Raw genomic sequence first — 18,813 nt, 5'->3', positions numbered from 1 at the left:
TGTCCTGGCCATGGTTCAGTCATGTGTTTAAGGTACCATGTCTGATTTCTCAGGGTATCCTGCAGACCCTAGGGCATCCCCTGGTCTCACGTCCTTCCCAGTGTCCTGAGGCCTGGCCAGCCTCATCCAGGCACTGTGAGTGCTGAGGCAGCAGCCATCCTTCAGGAAGTATGATCTCTCTCTTCTGGCCAGCATTTCTGAAGAAAAAAACCCATTACGAAGCTGGCAGAGGCCAGGCACCATTCTGCTCTCTGGAAGGACCAAAACCCCCTTGCAAATCCCTTGTCATGGTTTTTCTTCCCTGACCTCAGCCTTATGGGTGCAGCTGGAGCAAGCCCTCCTGTCCTGCCCTATAAGCTCTCACAGAAACAATGGGAAGGTTTGGGACTCCTCTGATCTGGGAAGGCTCCCTTTAACCATAAAGTACAAAGAACATGGGACCTCAGAGGCATCCAAGAACCCCACATCATGGCATGGTCTGTGTTGACTTTCTCTCAGGCTGCTTTGGCAAAGGTGGGGCTGTGGGTCCCCTTCTCCAGCAGATACCTGTGTCTGCAGCACCATGGGGAGAGAAGGAAAGTGGAAAAGGATATTTCTGTTTCCCAAGAGGTCTTGCCTTCCTTCTTCAGCATGGGGCCCCTTCATAGCTCCTGCCCTCATTTCTGAGGCAGGTGGAAGAGTATTGATACAGAACTGATCATGTCTTTTATCAGCTTTATAAGAAAAGTAAAATTAAATTTCAGGCCCTCATTGGAAATGTGTTTCCAGCTGCTTGCTACTTACTGCCAACCAAACTAGCCGCACCATTTTCTGGCACCCTGTTAAGGCAGAAGTAATTGGGCTTGTACAAATGTCCCAGTTCTGAGGGGAATTATTTTAAGTGTATTTACAACTACTTGTTAAGTTATAAGAGTCTTCTGCTCCCTGTAGAGGCTGCAGGGCTGCCCAACAGAGCAAAGCCTCCATTGCTCCAGACAGGCTTGGGCTCTTGGTGCCACGGTGTGCACCACCCGACCCAGGAGCCTGTCACATGGCACCAGCGAGGGACCGGGGTACATGCCCAGGCACCCATCCCTGGGGAGGGCAGGAGCTCGGGGGGGACGTGGGCACTGCTGGCTGTGAGCGCAGTTCCAGAAGCACATCCAACACCTGCACGTTTCTGCTCTCCCCAGGCCTCTCTCTGGAGACGTTGAAACAATATCCATCTCAGCTGGCTTATAGATGGTGGCTCCCAGTCGCCAAGGTTACCAGTCCCCCTGCTTTAATTAGGCATAGAGACACTGCAAAGGGTGTCTTCAACAGCTGGGGGACAAGGAGAAGGGGGGTGGGGAGCTGGCATTCCCCGGAGGGGGTTGGTGAGCAGCACGATAAATCTGGGCAGATGAGCCCCCCTGCAGGTCACTGCTATTACTTAACTGATCTCCGCACTCATTAGGACAACGATTAACACACTAATAAGGTACCTTTGGCTCCCCATAGCAAAGAAGGAGCAATTGGGAGCAAGAAGAGTGAGTACATTGGAGTGACTGTGTTTAAGATGATACCGCTGATATCTCACCCTGGAGAAGGGAGCAAAAGCAAGGGGCACTTTAACATCCCACAGGTACACAGCCACTTTCTCACAAAACAAGCAAAAATTCTCCCCTTGGAGGGCAGGCAGCAGTCCCCCATACCCAAGTAGGTAACAGGGGCTCTTGACTTGCTCAGGGGGTTAGTGACTCTGGGCTGTTCTCGAGTAGGACTGAAAACACCTTTGCAAACCCATGCAGAATCTAGACCAGACAGGTCTTGGTAGCAGCAAGAGTCGAGGACTTAGAATAACTTCCAAAAGAAAGTTTTATGCTCAAACCCCACAACATTGACTTCTGCCAGTGTCATGCCTCTCTCTCGGCAGTGGCTTTATTTAGCTCTTGTCCTTTTGTTTCTGGCTGGCGGCCAAATCACAGAGCAGACCAGAGATGATAATGTTGATTATGTTAATTTAATAGGAAGAAGCAAATCACAGAAAATAAGTGAGCAGGAAACAGTGTCAGTGAAGGAGCTGAGGGGAAGTAAGGGCATAGGTAGGAGGGAGGGAGGTGTTGACTCTGGGAAAGACACATAAGTTCAGTGCTTGGGCTGTGTCCCCCAGCCCAGGGCATGACATGGGATGTGTCCCCCTGAGTGAGCAGAGCGGGGATGCAGCTTTGGCCCCACTGCCACCATAATCTGCAGCCCTGCTCAGTCTGAAGAGTGATCACCTGTTTCACCAGCCCAGAGGTGAATGGTCGCAGCAGTGGGAGCACTGGGCAGAGGGATGGCAGCTATGGGAATGTGGGTGGTTCACCTGGGCTCTGGGCTCATTTCATTTCTTGTGCTTCCTCTCTGTCATCCGCCCTTTTCCAGGGGCACCGGGAGCACTGCTGGTGCACATTTCACTCTGGCCTTGCAGAGAGCCCAGCAGATCCCCACTTGCCCCCCTGCCACCTTGGAAACCTGCTTTTTCATGAGGAGTGAGCATGATTAGGGTTGCTCTTGGGGTAGACAGGCCCATGTATCACCCCCAGATGGTTGCTCTTGTCCTCCAAAAGCACTTCCCTGCAGGATGAGGAGAGGGGCTGCTCTCAAAGGGAGACGACTTGGCACTTGAAGGGATTTTCAGTTCTCAAGGGAGCTGCAAGCCAACTGACTGGAGCAGAACAGGTAATCATTGAGTGAGTCATTCCTCCCTCCCAAAGCTGAAACATTAAACCAGTTTTTTTACGACAGGCAAATTAAATCCCACAAGTCAGAGCCAAGAAAAGAGAATTTATCAAAGAGCAGAAGGTGCCACTGAGGGACTTGCAGGCAGACAGAGGGAGCATTTGCTCAGCAGCCTGGGCTATTACATCTCCTCCATCTCTCCTCCAATGTGAAGAGTGCTGCCGTTCATCTATTTTTAATAACAATGACGCAGGCAGAGCACTTGACTTCAAGCCTGGGAGTTCATCTTCTTTCTCCTTTGCATCAGTCCTGACTCATCTTCCTTTCCAAGAGCTGTCCACAGCTTTGTAACCCAGTGAAGGAAGAAAGGAAGAACAAAACTGGGGAAAAAAAAAAAAAAGAAGTGGATTAGACAGCAAAGCATCAGAGTCGCAGAACCGTTCTGGGAGAGGGATAAAAGACACTGGGACTTCACTGGCTCAGAGAGCCAGGAAAAATTAAGAGTCTGGGAGACCTGAATGTGTCTGGGGGCAGGCTGGCTGGAGATCATGCTCTCTCAGACAGCCAAGGAGGGATCCAGTAGCATCTGGATGGCTTGTAGGTCTTGAAGCTCTTGTAGAAAGGGCTGGAGGAAGCAGAGGCAGAGCTGAGGGTGCCCAAGCCTGGGGTGGCTGGGAAGGACAAGCTGAAGAGCTCTGTGGTGGCAGAGGTCTCCGATTTCAGTGCACAAAAGGGCTCTGCACTGTTGTAAGTGCAGAGATAAGGACAGCAAGTGTGAGGAGTGTAACCAGAGGAGCACAGGCTGCTGTGCAGCCTGAGGAGACAAAAAGCTGTGCTTTCGTCCCAGAGAGGAGTTAGCTTAGCTGGGGAGTGAGGACAGGCAATGCAGGAACCTTGGCATGGGGCAGGAAAGGTGGGACTGATGACCCAAGGGCTGGAACATGGTCTGAGGGGCTCTCCCCAGGGATGAAGCTACCCATGCACAGTGACACAGGGTCAGTGCTGGCTTATCCTCCCCGTGATTGCACAGCCTCATGGCTGGGAGCATCTCGGAGCAGGCTGGAGCAAGCCAGCCAGCTCTGTGCCACTCCATGCCCATGGGAGCACCAGGAGCTTGGCCAGAGCCATGCCACAGCACTGTTTCAGGGTGGACAGGGTCTGAATTGAAGGCAAGGCAGCAGATGGTCATGATGAGCAGGCAGGGGAGCACAAGGCTGCGGCACCGGTCCCAGCACAGCAGCTGCCAATTTGGGCATATCCATCTGCCCCAGAACAAGCCCTCTCTGGTTGCCAAGGCAGGGTGTCTGGTGCCATGCCATCCTCCTGCCTGGGCTCTGCCCAGTCTCCTGGAAGAGGAATGTGGAAGATGCTCTGACATTCCCACGGTTGCCAGGTCCCCTGTGGAGGTGTGTGGCTCTGTGTTTGGACTGACATGGCAACATGGCTGTGAGCACAAGGACGTGCTGGGGGTGAGACAGAATTGTTAACCCAGTTCTTCATCAGCAGGCAGGTACATCCTTGTCCAGAGAACAGTGTGCAGGCAGCCCCTGTGGAGCCCTCCTCACTGCCAGGAGCATGACAAGGAGCAGGGGGTCGAAGCACAGCCCCCGCTGTGTCTTCCCCTGCTCAGAGTTGTGGGAAATGCCCTCTCACCGGTGAGCAAACCTCTCCCTGTTCTGCACAGGCCACCTGCAAGGCTGGCTGAGGGAGGCACAGGTGGGAGGTTGCACCTTCCTCCACAGGGGAACACATTACAATGCTTTTCAAAATCTAGGGCATTTGGTGCTTGACTGAAAGCCTAAAGGCATCATTTTTCATGGCTGTTCTGTTAAATGTCCATCTAGGACAGAGGCTAGAGAAGGGACTATGTAGGCATTAGATCAGAGTAGATTCCTTGTATTCCCACTGGGACCCTCCCTTCTATCTCCCATGACTCCAGGTCTCCACTGGGGTAAATCAGAGCAGAATTTGACCAATCCTATACAAAGATGTTTTTCCTTGACAGGTTTCATTACATAAAGAATTTAATGGGTTAAATGACTAAAATGCCCAATCTCATCACAGCACTGTGAGATCAAACCACTGTCTTGGTCCCTTGGGAGGGGAGAGAGACAGTCCCTGTTGAGTGACACTTATTTAATTTTGGAGCCCACAGAGCCTCTCTGTTGGGGAAATCACCTGCTCTGATCAGTGGAAGCAAATTTGCGTGGATACGTTACAGCAGCTTTCTCCTTGGGAAGGAAAAATCTCCCAAACTTCTCTCCTCCGGGGCATTTCCAAAACCCAGAGGAAGGGAATTCCCCCTCCTGACAGCTCTCACCCAACTTGTCTCATGTCTATTTTTATTGCCGACCGTGGGTGAACCCTCCCGTGCTCTTTTGCCAAACCGGTTACATTTAAAAAGCCAAAGTGATCTGTCTGGGGGAGAGAGTCAGTCTGAGAGCAGAGAGGAGCAAACCACAAGCCACAGAGCTGCTTTTTGGAGTGGCTGACTTTGCATGGGGCAGCCTGGAGGCATCTGGGGCAGAGGGGAAAACCCGCCGTGAGCGCAGCTTCCTGCGGCATTTATGGGCTGCGCGACCCTTCTGGGAGAGATCGTTCACCAAGTGACATCTGCGAGAGTTTGGCTTTGATGAGTCCCTTTGATGAGTCTTCTACTGGGGATGTTCGTTTTCCTCTCTCCGGGAAACAGAGGAAGGCTCCAAAAACCACTCTTTGCAGATTTCGAGTCTGCAGATTTGCCCCGGTGCTTCTCCCAGCTGCCAGGGGGGACAGGGACTTTCTGGGGCGAAGTTCCACTGTGACTGTGTGTACACACACCGGCAAAACTGTGCTTTTCTGCTTTCAAAACGTGGGATTTGCCGTTGAGATAAAGCCATAGGAGGGGGCACAAGATGATCTTATTTTCCTCTCAAAACAGGGCTCATTGATGACACATGTTATAGGGCCTCGTGCAGTGTTACATGAAACACAGCGTGGGTGTTCCCAATTGAGATTCAACTTTACTGAATCACTCTGGAATATTTTATTGATGTTACTTTGCACCAGCCCACGGGATAAGTGCTTATTCCTGAGTATTAGCAGTAAGGCATTTGCAGGCCAAAAGCAGGGATAACACATATTTTTTTTGGGAAGAGGTAAAATTTATTCTGGGGAACAAGGGAAACAATTCATTTGCCTTAGTGCTGGGATCAGCTCCTAAAAAGAGAAGTAATAAAAACCTACCACCAGATGTCATCTTGAAGCCAACTAATAGCTCCCAAAGCAGCAGGGACGGGGACACCCAAGGAATAGGGAGATTAATGCAGGAGGCACTGGGTTTTTTAGCAGGGCACAAGGCCACAGGGATCACTGCACCCTGACAGAGTGAAGGACCACGGAGTTGTTCCAGAGCTGGCTTTGTAAAATCTTTTCTACTTGCTTAGATAAATCCCAGCAAAATGTAAAGCATTGAAATTTAACTTTAAAAACGTAAGTGGTAAAAAAAGAATCTTGCTGAAAAGCCCCATTCTGGAGCTCAGTTCTGCTTGAGTGTCCGAGAGCAGAAGACACTCACGGATCTGGGTAGTTCCATCTGCTTTGTCACTCATTAAAATATGATGGATACAATAATAATTTTTTAATGGCTTAATTACCAAAGCTTTGCTGAACCCTGTGGTGGAGCTGTCATTAGAATAGATGTTTGCATGTGGTTGATATTTAACATTTGGGAGTGTGGGAAAATTTCCTGTGAAGGAAATCCAGAAGGAAATTAAGAAAACAAGACTTCCCCCCCGCCGCACAAAGTACTTTTAATCTGTTACCTGTGCAGAAATGATTATATTTTTTGTAGTTAAACATACAGAGAAAGTTTCACAGGTTTGGTTGAAATTCCAAGGCTAAATTTAATTAAGACACTGAAAAGTAGTTTTAATCCATCTGTAAGAATAAATCTCTATTCAGTATTAGAGTTGGTGCTAATGTTTCCAACATCCAACTCCCTCAAGCACGTTTTGGATCATGCTGAAAAGATTAGATGTAAAATTAATGGCAAAGAATAATGAGAAAATTTATTACTAATATGGCATGGGAATGCTAGACGATCTGTTCTGGTCCAAGACCCTTTTTTGTTACAACTCTGCTTGTTTGAACTGTTTGGGATTTGGTTATTCCATCCAAGACTGTACAGCAAATGGACTTTGCTGAAGAGTTTCAGTAAAAATAGCTCAGCCTTTGCCAAAGATGAGGTCAGGGGAAAAAATCAGTCTCTCTCCGATGTAAAACAAAACCAAAACTCCTTCACAGCGGTTTAATGAGATGTTCGAGTCCTGCCGTGCTTTGGAAAGGACACTCGGAATTTGGCACTGTGTCCCAGAAGGAAGAAAAGTATCTTCTTCTATACCTGTTACAGGCTGTCTACTAGTGGATAAGTGATAATGTGAGAAATAACAGTTCGTATGGGAACTATCGGCTTGGCAGCCGAACCCTCAGAGTATCTGAGATGCACTAAGCAGGGACCGGAGGGACCGGGCGGGATGTGCCGTGATGACCGACACCAGGACCACAACAAGGGCTGAACCCTGTGGGAAACTGCAGTGGAGGGTAATTGCGGTAATAACAGCGGCGGTGCCGTCTCGGAGCCCCGCTGTGGTCACGGGAGGGGCGGGTGTCGCCCGGCCGGGTGTGAGGGGCGGGCGAGGGACGGGCGGCGGGTCTGAGGGCTCTGAAAGGTCCGAACGCCCGTCCCGCTGACAGCCTCAGCCCCCCGCTATAAACACACGGCGATTGGCTCTCCCGCCCGTCCGTCACCGCCCTCTGCGCTCTCCTACTGGCTGATTGCCTTATTTTTAACCCGCCCTCGGAGCCTGGCCAATGAGAGCGGGGCACCTCTAGCAACGCCCCTCTCTTTCCTGCCACTGGCTCCCACTCGTCTCTCGGGAGTTGTTGTGCCTCCTGTGGTTGGTCAGACCACCTGTCCCTCAAGCGGCAACGACGAATCGAAAAGGCGCACTCACGTGGACTACCTGCGAGACACTCTGCCCGCCTCCGCTTTCCCATTGGTCGAGCGGCGTTGTCCATCACACTTTACCCGGCGTCGATTGGCTGCCGGGGAGGGGCGGCTCGCGGCCGCGTCCCGCCCCCGCGCGGTGGGCGGGGCCGCCCCTGAAGGGGCGGAGCGGGGGCGGAGCCGGCGGTCGCGGCCCCGGGTCCCGCAGCCGGGCTGCCGCCTCACATGGGGCCCCCGCGCCGGCCGCAGCGGCGGGGCCGACCCGCGCCGGGGCGCTGAGGGGCCGCGGCCACGGGGGGGATGCGGCCATGAGAGCCCGCGCCGCCCGCGGGCCGTGCCGGCGCCGCCACCGCTCAGGTAACGGGCGGCGCGGGGGCGGCGCGGGGCAGGTCCGGGCGGCGCGGGGGCGGTGAGGGCGGAGCGGGGCCGCTGCGGGGAAGGGGCTCCGTGCCGGCCGAGGGGTCCCGCCGCCCCCCGCGCCGCGCTGAGGCCAGCGGGGCGTTCGGCGGAGCAGGTGCGCGGAGGGGCCGCGTCCGCCCCGGGGCGGCGGGTGAGGGCAGAGGCGGCTGCGGGAACAACCGGGACCCGCTCCGGGGGCAGGGGCTGCCCTGCACCGGCCACGGGAGCGCTGCCTTGGGAATGGTCGCTTTGCCGGAGGTGTGAAGGCTGGGCTCGGGCTTTGCTGTTCAGGTGCTGCCCTGTAAGAATTAAACGCGTTAATGGCAGGCTGGGGTGTTCGGTGTAAGTGCGCACATGAAGGGTGCTGTATAAATGCAGCCGGTCACTCTTGGTGTTGCGTTCCTTCGGGGGTGGGAACTGTATTGGCTTCAAGTCCGGGGGACTTTCCAGTTGGGTATTCTGATAAGTGGCGCCGTGGCAGCTGAAAGCTGCAATTTCGAGAGTGCTGAATTGAGTTTGTAGAGTACTGAGTTGAGTTTTATTCAGTTTTGCACCTTTCTGTTTGTCCCACTAAAAAGGGCTACAGCTGGTATTCTGGCTAGTTTATGAAAAGCCTTTGTGCTTCAACCAATTTTTTTTTTTTTAATAGAGATCAGAGTTCCAGCATATTTTATTGTCTGCAAAATCAAGAGACTTACAGTTCCGTGGACTTAATTAGGCAGTGGAATTTACAACCTAAGATAAGATTTTTTTATGAGAAACTCTGATATGCCCTGTGGACCAGCCGTAAACCTTTCCATTTAGTCATCATTTTTGGAAATCGTTGTTGCATGCCAATAAAAATGTCATTTTTTGATCCTTGCAGTGTACAGCTGCAGACATGGCTGAGTAATTCCATTGTCCATTTTGGTTTGTCTTCATGTAAAGCTTGCATGCAAAGCGAGTAGCTTGAACTGCAGGCAGAGAGGTGTGTTCCCTGTGCCTGGTGGCAAGTATGTGCTCTCCTATGTTTTTTGCTTGGAATTTCTTTTGTGCCCTTTCATTAGGATGACCAGCAGGCAGTGGGAGCTGAGCAGGAGATGGGGACAGAGCAATCCTTGCTTCAGTGCTTAATATTTTTGTGACTGTGGAAGGGCAGAGTTGCACCAAATGAGCTGTTCTGGTGGTGTGGGCCTCCTGTAACCTGTTTATACCCTCCAGTTCTAGATGTTTCCTTTTGCCATTGTAATTCTTTATGCAAATGCTTTCACAAATTCATGAAAGAAATGCAGGGTTAAAGGAGGGGACTGTTGCCTCTGTGTCTGCTGCAGAAAAGAATGAAGCTTGTGGTTCACTTGCATCATAGGTTCCCTTTCTGTATTCTTCCTGCAGCAGACAACCACGCATTTGCACAATGGCAAAGCTCTTTATTGTATCCTTGCAGCCTGGTATCGTGCAGCCTGGCACAAAAACAAGTGCTTTACTAGGCAAGATCAAAGAAGGTCAATGTTCATAATTTTTTTTTTTTTTAAAGCCCTTTTCCTGCTTATTCGTTCCCCAACGTATTCATTTGAAGTTGTGTGTTTATCAGTAAGTCCATCTAATAATTGGCAGCTGTATCACACTGGCTCCATCTGTTGTCTGTTGCCAAGCCCTCTTTCTGACTTAGATTGTAAGCCTCTTTTCATATGATCCTGTCACTTTTTGTTAAGTTGAACACATTCCTGGTGGTGGCTAAGCCACTTTTTGGAATGACTGTCCTGACGGTTGCACTGGAGAACTGGAACAGCTTTGGCAACCAGGAGTGGGGTTGGTTGAGATAACTTTGCTTTTGAAGGCTGACCTTGTACACGCCGGGTCTGTGACTCTCAAACCATGTTTCCCATGGTAGCCAGGGAGCTCCAGACTGATCTGTAAATACCTGCAGACTTCAATATTGGCCTGCAATACCTTTGCAACAAGGGGGTTTGGGAAGCCCTGTTCTCACTTCAAAAATGCGTAAATAAATTAGTGAAGAGTGTGTTACTGTTCTGTTTGTGCAGCCTGAAGTAAACAAGGTCCTGGGTGTTTCACCCTAAGGAGAAACCAATAACACAGACTGGTGTTTGCTTTTAGCTGGAAAATACAAATACTGACTGCCTTGTGCGATGGTGTATAAATGTGAGATTGTGTCTAAGAAAGGTCAGTCAGGTATGAAATTCAGCCTGCTTACTTTGTCTTCGTCCCTCTTTCAGGCATTAACATTCCCTTCCCTTGCCTTTGCTGTGCTGGAGTGTCTCCCTGGCTGCGTTGGAACAACAGAAAGTTGCTTCCCGTCTCCTGTGAACCCCCTCGGTCGCAAACCTGAGCCTCAGAGAGGCTGACGGGGAAATTCCTGGATTATTGAGATGTTACAATACCTGTTGGTATTAGAAGGCTTTGATTCCTTTTGTTTTTTGTTAAGAGCTCAGCAAATGTCAGCCTGCTGACACCTGGAAGGCACGAGCAGCTTCTCAGTGTCTTTCCTGAGCTCTGTTTTGTTAAGCAAACGTAATATATTAAAATTATCCATTTGAAGCAGCAGCTGTGTCTTGTAGATGATCTACTTGAGTGATTATTTAACTCTAAGGATGCTCTGTAACTAGGCTACAGCCTGTCTGCGCTGTGGATTGGAGTGACTAAAACCAGGCTGGGGGAGGACTGGATTGTTGCAAGGTCCTTCTGTAGAGGTTTACTTTTGTATTATAATTGGACCCCAGAAAACGTTGGCACTTATTCTGTGGGCCTAAGGATCAAGTGGTTTTCTGTTTGTTTGTGAGTTTTTAATATTCTTCCCCCAGTTATATTTGCCCTCTAAATATTCCTATGCCAGAATTTATGCCTATGCCTGATGAAAATATTTCTAAACCTACAACCTTGGCCCGGGGTCCTGAGCTCTGCAGTAAGTTAATGGCTAGTCTCTCTTACTCGTTTCAAACTTGGCTACAGTCACAAAATAAATGACCTGTTTGTTTCAGCTCAGCCTCTTGTGGAGGTTTGTTTGCATTATGAAACCATGATGCAGTTCAGCAGACTTCCAGTTTCTGGAGTGGTGTAGTAGGGCTAATGCAGGTCTCTTCTGAGGAATGCCAGCCCTAATTCACGGGAAGTTTATGCTCTGACAGTACTGACTAGAGCTAGGAATTATCCTGAACAGGGGAGATGAAATTAAAGCAAAATGTTACCTAAGTGGAAATAGAAAATATTGGGATTTTCCTGTTCGAGTGTGATGTTGTAACTAAGACTATGAAGTGAACCCAACGACTTGTCCTGTAAAGTAGTCAAAGAAGACTGCAGGTTCAGGGTGAGCTGGGCCAAACATGGTGCAAGCTCTGGTACTTGTAGCTCCCTCAACTGTAAATATTTGATGTTGTCTTTCTCCCAAGGCCAAGTAGCTAAGTTATGGGCAAACCAAGGAACTTTCCCTCTGCTGGGGAAGCAGGTGACAGCAGTTGAGAACAAAATTGTTGAGTGCCTGGTTCTCTTTACCCGTTTGGTTTGATTTCTTGTGTTTCATTTTCAAACATTTTTTTTTTCCTTGTTTTTATTTTTCTTTTCTCCAGGCTAATGAGCTCACAGTCAATTCAGTTTTTGGAAGATTTTGTTTTTCTCGTTTTTTGAAGCCCTTCTGAAGTTTGCACAGGACTACAATGAAGTCTTCCTGCCCCCATGTTGTTATTTTGTTCAGTGACACTTGCCAGTGTAATTCCTTTAATTCCTTCATGTTTTTGTAGTGCTGGCTGTTGAAGCTACGTCAGACTACAAGTCTAAATAGTTAACTTTTGGCAAATGACTTTTGTCAAAGCTTTGGCATCTTGTTCTTCAGAAAACCTTTTCAAATTAATAACATGCGTCCAGCAGATTTATTGCTCTCCAGGCCGAGTGCCCAGCGACAGCCTTCTGTGTCTAAAAATGGTTGTTGTTGTTAAGGCCATCTTTTAGGAAATTGGGAGTTTGACATTTGAGTGCAAATATGCACATATTTATACAGATGCTGGGGACAGAAAACTGCTTAGTAATGACTTGAAGTATTTTTTTGGAGCGATCTTGTTTTGTACCCTGAGGCATTAAAGGGATGCTGCTTAAAGTTGAGGAGCCTTAGCCATTTTTATGTCTGTGAAGTATAAAATGTTAAGTACTGGCTAATATATGCCACCTGTTAGTTTGACACTGATGCTTAGGGTATAAAGTGATGTGATGTTGTGGGATTTCCATCTTTAAATAATTGTAGGTTCAGGCATTGGTTTTGAAGGGCAGACCTCTAATTATCCAAATTAATGCTGATAGTAGCTGTATTTATAGTAATTTCTACATTAAAAAAAATCAATGTGTTCATGCAGCAAAGAAACTGATCTTATTATAATATTAATATGGATTTTTTTTTTCTTTAAGGTATGTTTTGGTCAGACAAGAAATTAAAACGTGACAAGGCATAAAACATGCTGAAATTTTGCTTTTCAGTACTATAAGAAATGGCTGAATAGGGCAGATGCACATTGTGAGAGGTGTATTTCTGAATTATTTTTGCCTTGGCAGAGTGGGGTGCACTTTTCTTGCGTAAGGATGTCAGAAAAATTGTTCTGAAGGCTAAGAATTTATTGGGAAATGTTTTTTAGAGTGTTTACTGTCTTTTTATTTTTTTTAACTGCCTATGGAGAACAGCTTAAGAGTTTTTATGCTGAACCTTAGTATGAAAAAATCCCACCCAACAACCTTTTAGTCGGTTGCAGGACAGTCAGGATAGTCTTGGATTCTATTCAGTGCACTTTAATTAACCATACAAGGTAGTAAATTAAAGTACCTCAGACTGACTTGACAGTCAATTAAACCTTGGCTGATTTCATTGAGAATGTGATCATTAGTGTAATTGGCCAAAAGGACAGGAGGCCCACTTGGAATTGTACCCACTTGAAATTTTCCTCTAATTCCGTGTATGCAATCCTGGGCAGGGTAATAGACAAATGGAGCTCTCTCCTAATAATTTCCAAGAATTTCGTGTAGCTCTCTGGAAATAAGGCAAACTCTAGCGGGCAAAAATGAAGGAATGGGTTACTTGGGAATCCAGATGGCAAAACCTTTCGGTATTTTTACTGTGTGATGTACTTTGAATCTCTTCTTTCACGGTGGGATTTGTATAGAGTTTTGCAAAGTTCACCATGTGATTTCAACCAAAAGGATGTGTATGTGCCAGGGAGATTTTTTTTTGTTTGTTAAATTGACTACCTTGTGTTAATGGTATCTGGATACTTGAGAGAGTGAGGCTTTTCCTCCTGTTTAATATCACTTATCTAACTTGGTATCTTCTTTCTAGTAAAGGCAACATCATTCTTCCCTGTTTTATTTTTGCATACATCTTGCTTTGCCTGAGAACTTAAACTTCCAGTTTTTAGTTGAGCATTTCTGGGGGCAAATACTCGATCCCTTACATGGAAAATATCTAGTGCATGTGGGTGCTACTCTGATGGAAATAAGTTCTAAAAAATTGTTTCTTCAACTACAGCAGGTTTTCTGGTCAGTCTCCAAAGGTACTTGCATCTTAAATTAACTGGTAATACCATGGTTTCCTCTGTCTGTCCCCCTGCCACAGACAGTTATTTCTTTATCCCCTTGAAAAGTAACCAAATGATAGTTTGTCCCTTTCAAATCAAAAGGAATTATTTAAGCATGCCTTGGAAATTCCTAGGAAATTCTCTGGGTTGTTTTTCTCAGCCGAGGAGATGTAACAGGTTTTATTATCCGATGGTGCTTCTGTGCCTTTTCCAGAGTGTCAGGGCTCCTGGGGCAAGAATACAGGGTCAGAAACTGGATCCTGCCCTGCTGTGTGGCAGTACTGAAAAGTGCAGTGAGCTCAGGCATGTGGGAGTCTGCATTCAAAATTCTGTAGGAATACCATGATGTGGGATTTGATAGAGATTAAATTTTCATAATCAGGTGCTGGTAAGACTCTCTTATACCCACCGAGATCCATTTAGAGAGGTGTTAAGATGTTTGAAATGAACACCCTTCTTTTTTTGGAGGGGGAGACCTCAAGTTAATTCCAGGCAGTTCAACAGAGCTGATTTCTGAAAGCAGGGAAGGACTGTGTGTTTGCCTGCTGTGTGGGCACAGAGCATCTCTAAAAGATAGACTGCATACAAAACATGGGTGTAGCAGCACTGCTGTATATTCAGAGAACAGCTGGTGTGCTTGTTTTTGAGATGCTTTTCAAATTTAGTGTATTGTTCAGGTTCTGTACATCTGTGTAAATACAAGTGTAATTGCCTGCTCTGTGGTTATTTTGTCCACATTTATTTATTTATGTATCTTATTGTTTCCTTATCCTCCCTCCAGTTTTTCATTCACCTTCAAAGGGAGGAGGAGAGAAAGAGAAAAATCTGTCCTCTTTGTGACTGTTCACTTTGTTCAGGCTTGCAGGGGCTCACCAAATTGCTGTAAATGAACAGTTAAGTTTGGAAAAGACAAATAACCTCCTAAGTCCAAGATTTAAAGGAAAAAAAAAAGAAAAGTAGGCCACCTGTCAAGTTTGCCAGTCCAGGCTGAATTCGATGGGCTCCAGAGTCATCCTGATTACTTCATCATCCTCTTAAAAAGAAAAACAAAATTGTTGGTCACCCTCCATTTTTTTTTTTTTCCTTTTCTCCTAGTTGGCAAATGTAGCTTGTTTCCTGTGTTTTCAGTTGAACCAAAATTAATATAGCTTTAAAAAGTATGTTTGTGGGGAGAACTCTGGCACTTTCTTCTAAGAATACCTTAGTTTTGTAGCAGGATTGTAGGTATTTTTATAAATTTGAGGGCTAGGTCTTCAGTGGATATAAACTTGTATTCCTACCTGGTAAGGAATTGATCTTGGAACACTTATAAGTGGAAGCTTTAAAAACAAAGGTTTTGGTGCTTCAGCTGATAATTTTTCTTATGTCAACTAAAAGCTGATCTGTTTTTTTATAATTAGGGATCTTTTGTTCACTCCTGAAAGTGAAATTGTTTCTTGCAATAGCAGCAGATTGGTCACCAACTGCAGCTGAAGGAGAATAAAATGTTACATTTTGTGTGTTTCCTCCTGCTTAGTTGCTTGCTTTAGCAACCAGAACTTAAGTAAAAAAAAAAAAAGGGTTTGGGGGAAGGGAATGAAAGTTGTTTACCAGTTAAATTTTGAGTTCCAAACCTATTCATCTCAGAATAGGCAGAGCATAGCATGTTTCCATGAACCTAAAGGAAAAGTTCATTGGATTGCTGTCTTTACTGTTGATGTTGTGTGGTGGTTTTGGTGGTTTGTTTTTTTTTTCCTTTGGTTTTTGTGCCCCTACTTGGATATCTCCTTTCTTATTCCTTTAAACCTGGTGCAAGCTTTGCTAGAATCCTGTCGGACTTACTAGACACGTTCACAATAACAGTAATCTCAATTTCTTGTATTTTAGGATCCAACAAGAGTAGAGAAGACAGCACATTAGCTACGATGTGAGAAGTCCTCCCGTAGCGAGATAAACCCTTGTTTTCAAAATGGACCGAAGTAAGCGGAATTCAATCGCAGGATTTCCACCACGCCTGGAGCGCGCCGAAGACTTCGATGGTGGCACTGGAGAAGGGACTGCATCCCAGATAGGAAGAGTTAGTACCTCTTCATACAGAGCCCTGATAAGTGCCTTTTCCAGACTGACTCGTCTTGATGACTTCACATGTGAGAAAATTGGCTCTGGTTTCTTCTCTGAGGTGTTCAAGGTGTGTGTTTATTTTTTTTTTTTTTCCCCCTCCATGTTTTGATGAGGAGAATGTATGAGAGTGTCAGCTGAAGAACTTTCCACCAAAGTCAACTGTTAGTCTTTGTATTTGCTTTACTCAGGATGAAGGAGTGGTGAAGAACTTTCAGGTCCCAGCTGGTTTTTTTTTTTGTCACTTACAATTTATTTGTGGAGTTACAGAGCTATTTGGGAGAAACAGAAAAAGCTAAAAATAATTGGTTTATTTTTTTTTACCTCTGTCATGTATTTTTGCATTCATGTAGTGTATTAATCAGTATTGGTATTAATCAGTATTGGTATTAATCAGTATTGGTATTAATCAGTATTGGTATTAATCAGTATTGGTATTAATCAGTATTGGTATTAATCAGTATTGGTATTAATCAGTATTGGTATTAATCAGTATTGGTATTAATCAGTATTGGTATTAATCAGTATTGGTATTAATCAGTATTGGTATTAATCAGTATTGGTATTAATCAGTATTGGTATTAATCAGTATTGGTATTAATCAGTATTGGTTCTCCTATATGTAAGCGTAAATGTCTTTAATTTAGCTAGTTTATTGGTTTTGTGGGATGGTACACATTCCTTTGGTAGTCTTTGCCTCACAGCACTGGATGCATGTGTTAGGGAGATTCATACATGGTTACTGAATTTGAAACCACTGAATTTATTGCACTGAAATGACAATACAATTAGCTGCTCTTCTGTTTCCTTTGCTCCTTGTTATGCCACACTTTTAACTCAATCAGGGATTGAAGTAAATGATATGAATGAGAAAATCTGATATTGTCAGTGACTTGCTGCTATGAATGTGGGACACGGATAAGATCTTTTTAAAGCAATTTGTCAAACTATACAGGCACCCCCTGTTTTATAGTGCTGGTGATGTTTCTGCTGCTCTGACTGTTCTGGTGAGGTTTATTGCAGAAGAACAGGACATTGAGTTGACTTCCAGTCTTTCAGGCATGGGAAAAGATAATTTGCCTCCTTGTCCTAGTCCCTGACTTTACATGAAGTTACCCTCCATGTTATTTCCATTTCAGGGAAATGCCTGAAAACTTTATCTTACAGTGTGTTATGTGCATTCCATGACACTTCATGTTGTTTTTTCTTTAAGCTAAACCAAAAAACCTTTTATCCAGTCTTACTGCCGTAAATAGATACCTGAATTAGAAAACGAAAATTATTTTAAAGTGGCTTTAATACCCAAAGGCATTCAGATTTCCATGCATGAATCTCCTCTTGTGTAAAGGCAAGTCACTCCACAGAAGTTTTTCTGTTTAGCTAGATATATGAAATTTTATTTTTCACTAACACAAGTTTTCAATTCTTTCAAATGGGTAGACATGAAGAATTTTGTTTGGGGTGTGTAGGAGACTCGGTACAGATCATTTCTTTATGAAGCCAGCTTCTGTAACAATTGAAAACAAGGGCTTGCTTGGTAGTTGTTTGTTTGGGGCTTTTTGTTTGTTTGGGGCTTTTTGTTTGTTTGGGGCTTTTTGTTTGTTTGGGGCTTTTTGTTTGTTTGGGGCTTTTTGTTTGTTTGGGGCTTTTTGTTTGTTTGGGGCTTTTTGTTTGTTTGGGGCTTTTTGTTTGTTTGGGGCTTTTTGTTTGTTTGGGGCTTTTTGTTTGTTTGGGGCTTTTTGTTTGTTTGGGGCTTTTTGTTTGTTTGGGGCTTTTTGTTTGTTTGGGGCTTTTTGTTTGTTTGGGGCTTTTTGTTTGTTTGGGGCTTTTTGTTTGTTTGGGGCTTTTCTTATTTCTCTCTTTGGAAAAAATCTCTTTCTGTAATGCATTTTGTAGCAACTGGTTTTGTATGCAGACATTTCTTAATGTTGAATGAACTGATTTTTAAAGTTCTGTGTGTCACTGGAATTCATCTTTACAGCTTTTATTGGTGAAGCTACTGTGATGTGTATGGTAAACTTGGGTCATCCCTAAGTGACTAGAAAATAGCAGACTTTGGTTTATTTGTGTGAATTTCAGATTTTAGGGGTATGTGTGGGGAAAGTGGCTAAAAGTAAAGGTAAATTTCCAACATTCATAGTAATTAATTAGTTAAGAATATCTTATTTTAAGAGAGGGCTCGTTTTAGTCAGGTAGTGGCATACAGAGCTGTTTGAGAATTTGTGTTGATGGAGAGAAGTCCCTGATATCCAGTTTATCTTTGTGTGCTTTCTTTAAAAACCTTGCCCTGCTGTTCCCCACTGCAGTGAGCTGAACTAGGCACCCGTGGTGTCTGTCTGCCCTCAGTGGCATTGCTCTGGGAACAGTGGTGGTGGTCTGAGTATCTGGTGCCTGTTTTCTCAGAAACAACCCCAGTCCTCCTGCAGGGAGACAATGAGTGATTAAAACCTTTTCTTTCTCCTCAGTTTTGTCCCAAAGGGATGAGATGCATTATGACCTTATCATAGATGCAGTTCCAAGCTCATTTAAGCAGGTGTCTGTTCTGGTGCTTTATCAGCCTGACCACCTCTGTCATTAATCCTGCTCTGCTGATGATCAGATTTCGTGCAAGAACCTTGATGTGCTTCCAGGAGGGAGAGCCTCGTGGTTTGACACAGTTACAGTTCAGTCTGATCTGCAGGCTCCCAGCTAAATGATTGAACTTGGGGAAAAATCCAGGCTAGTTCTAGACTTAATTGTGTAAGTAACTTTCCAAGTGCAATGAAGCCTTCCCTTCAAATCAGCAAAGGTGTCTCAAAAAAACCCTCATGTCCCCAGAGCTTTTTCAATAAGGTATTTGTCTATTGTTTTGTATCATACATTGGGTTCACTCAAGTGATTTAGCAAAGAGTGCTTGGCCAGTTTTGAGGGTTTGGGATTTTTGTTTTGCTGTGTGACTGACAATTGTTTTCCATGATTTCTTCCCCTCCATCCTTTTCTGTGGAAATTCCATTTAAAGTAGCTTGTTGCAGTGGGTAGAAGTCGCCTTCTCTTAAGTTGGGAATAGGAGTGTGATGCAGCTCAAATGTTTATGTTAATGGTCATATGGGCCATGAATGATCT

General features: G+C 45.6%; 1 protein-coding gene across 6 annotated transcripts in view; it reads left to right on the top strand.

Moving 5' to 3' along the window:
• The window catches only part of TESK2 (testis associated actin remodelling kinase 2), a 112,146-nt gene that overhangs the window by 26,022 nt on the left and 67,311 nt on the right, over positions 1–18,813 (top strand). For 2 of the 6 annotated variants that reach the window (XM_032696073.1, XM_032696068.1), the window contains exons 1-2: positions 8,073–8,183; positions 15,481–15,781. In XM_032696073.1, the coding sequence (XP_032551964.1) occupies positions 15,563–15,781 (219 nt within the window). In that variant the 5' untranslated portion in view covers positions 8,073–8,183; positions 15,481–15,562. Of the gene's footprint in view, positions 1–7,925; positions 8,027–8,072; positions 8,184–8,234; positions 8,360–15,480; positions 15,782–18,813 lie in introns of those variants that run through there. The other 4 variants (XM_032696071.1, XM_032696072.1, XM_032696070.1 and 1 more) reach the window with 4 other exon arrangements.

This window comes from Chiroxiphia lanceolata, chromosome 9 (assembly GCF_009829145.1).
Source record: "Chiroxiphia lanceolata isolate bChiLan1 chromosome 9, bChiLan1.pri, whole genome shotgun sequence".
Classification (NCBI taxonomy): Eukaryota; Metazoa; Chordata; class Aves; order Passeriformes; family Pipridae; genus Chiroxiphia; species Chiroxiphia lanceolata.
The sequence above is the reverse complement of the archived record's forward strand: the minus strand, read 5'-3'. Positions and strand labels throughout refer to the sequence as shown.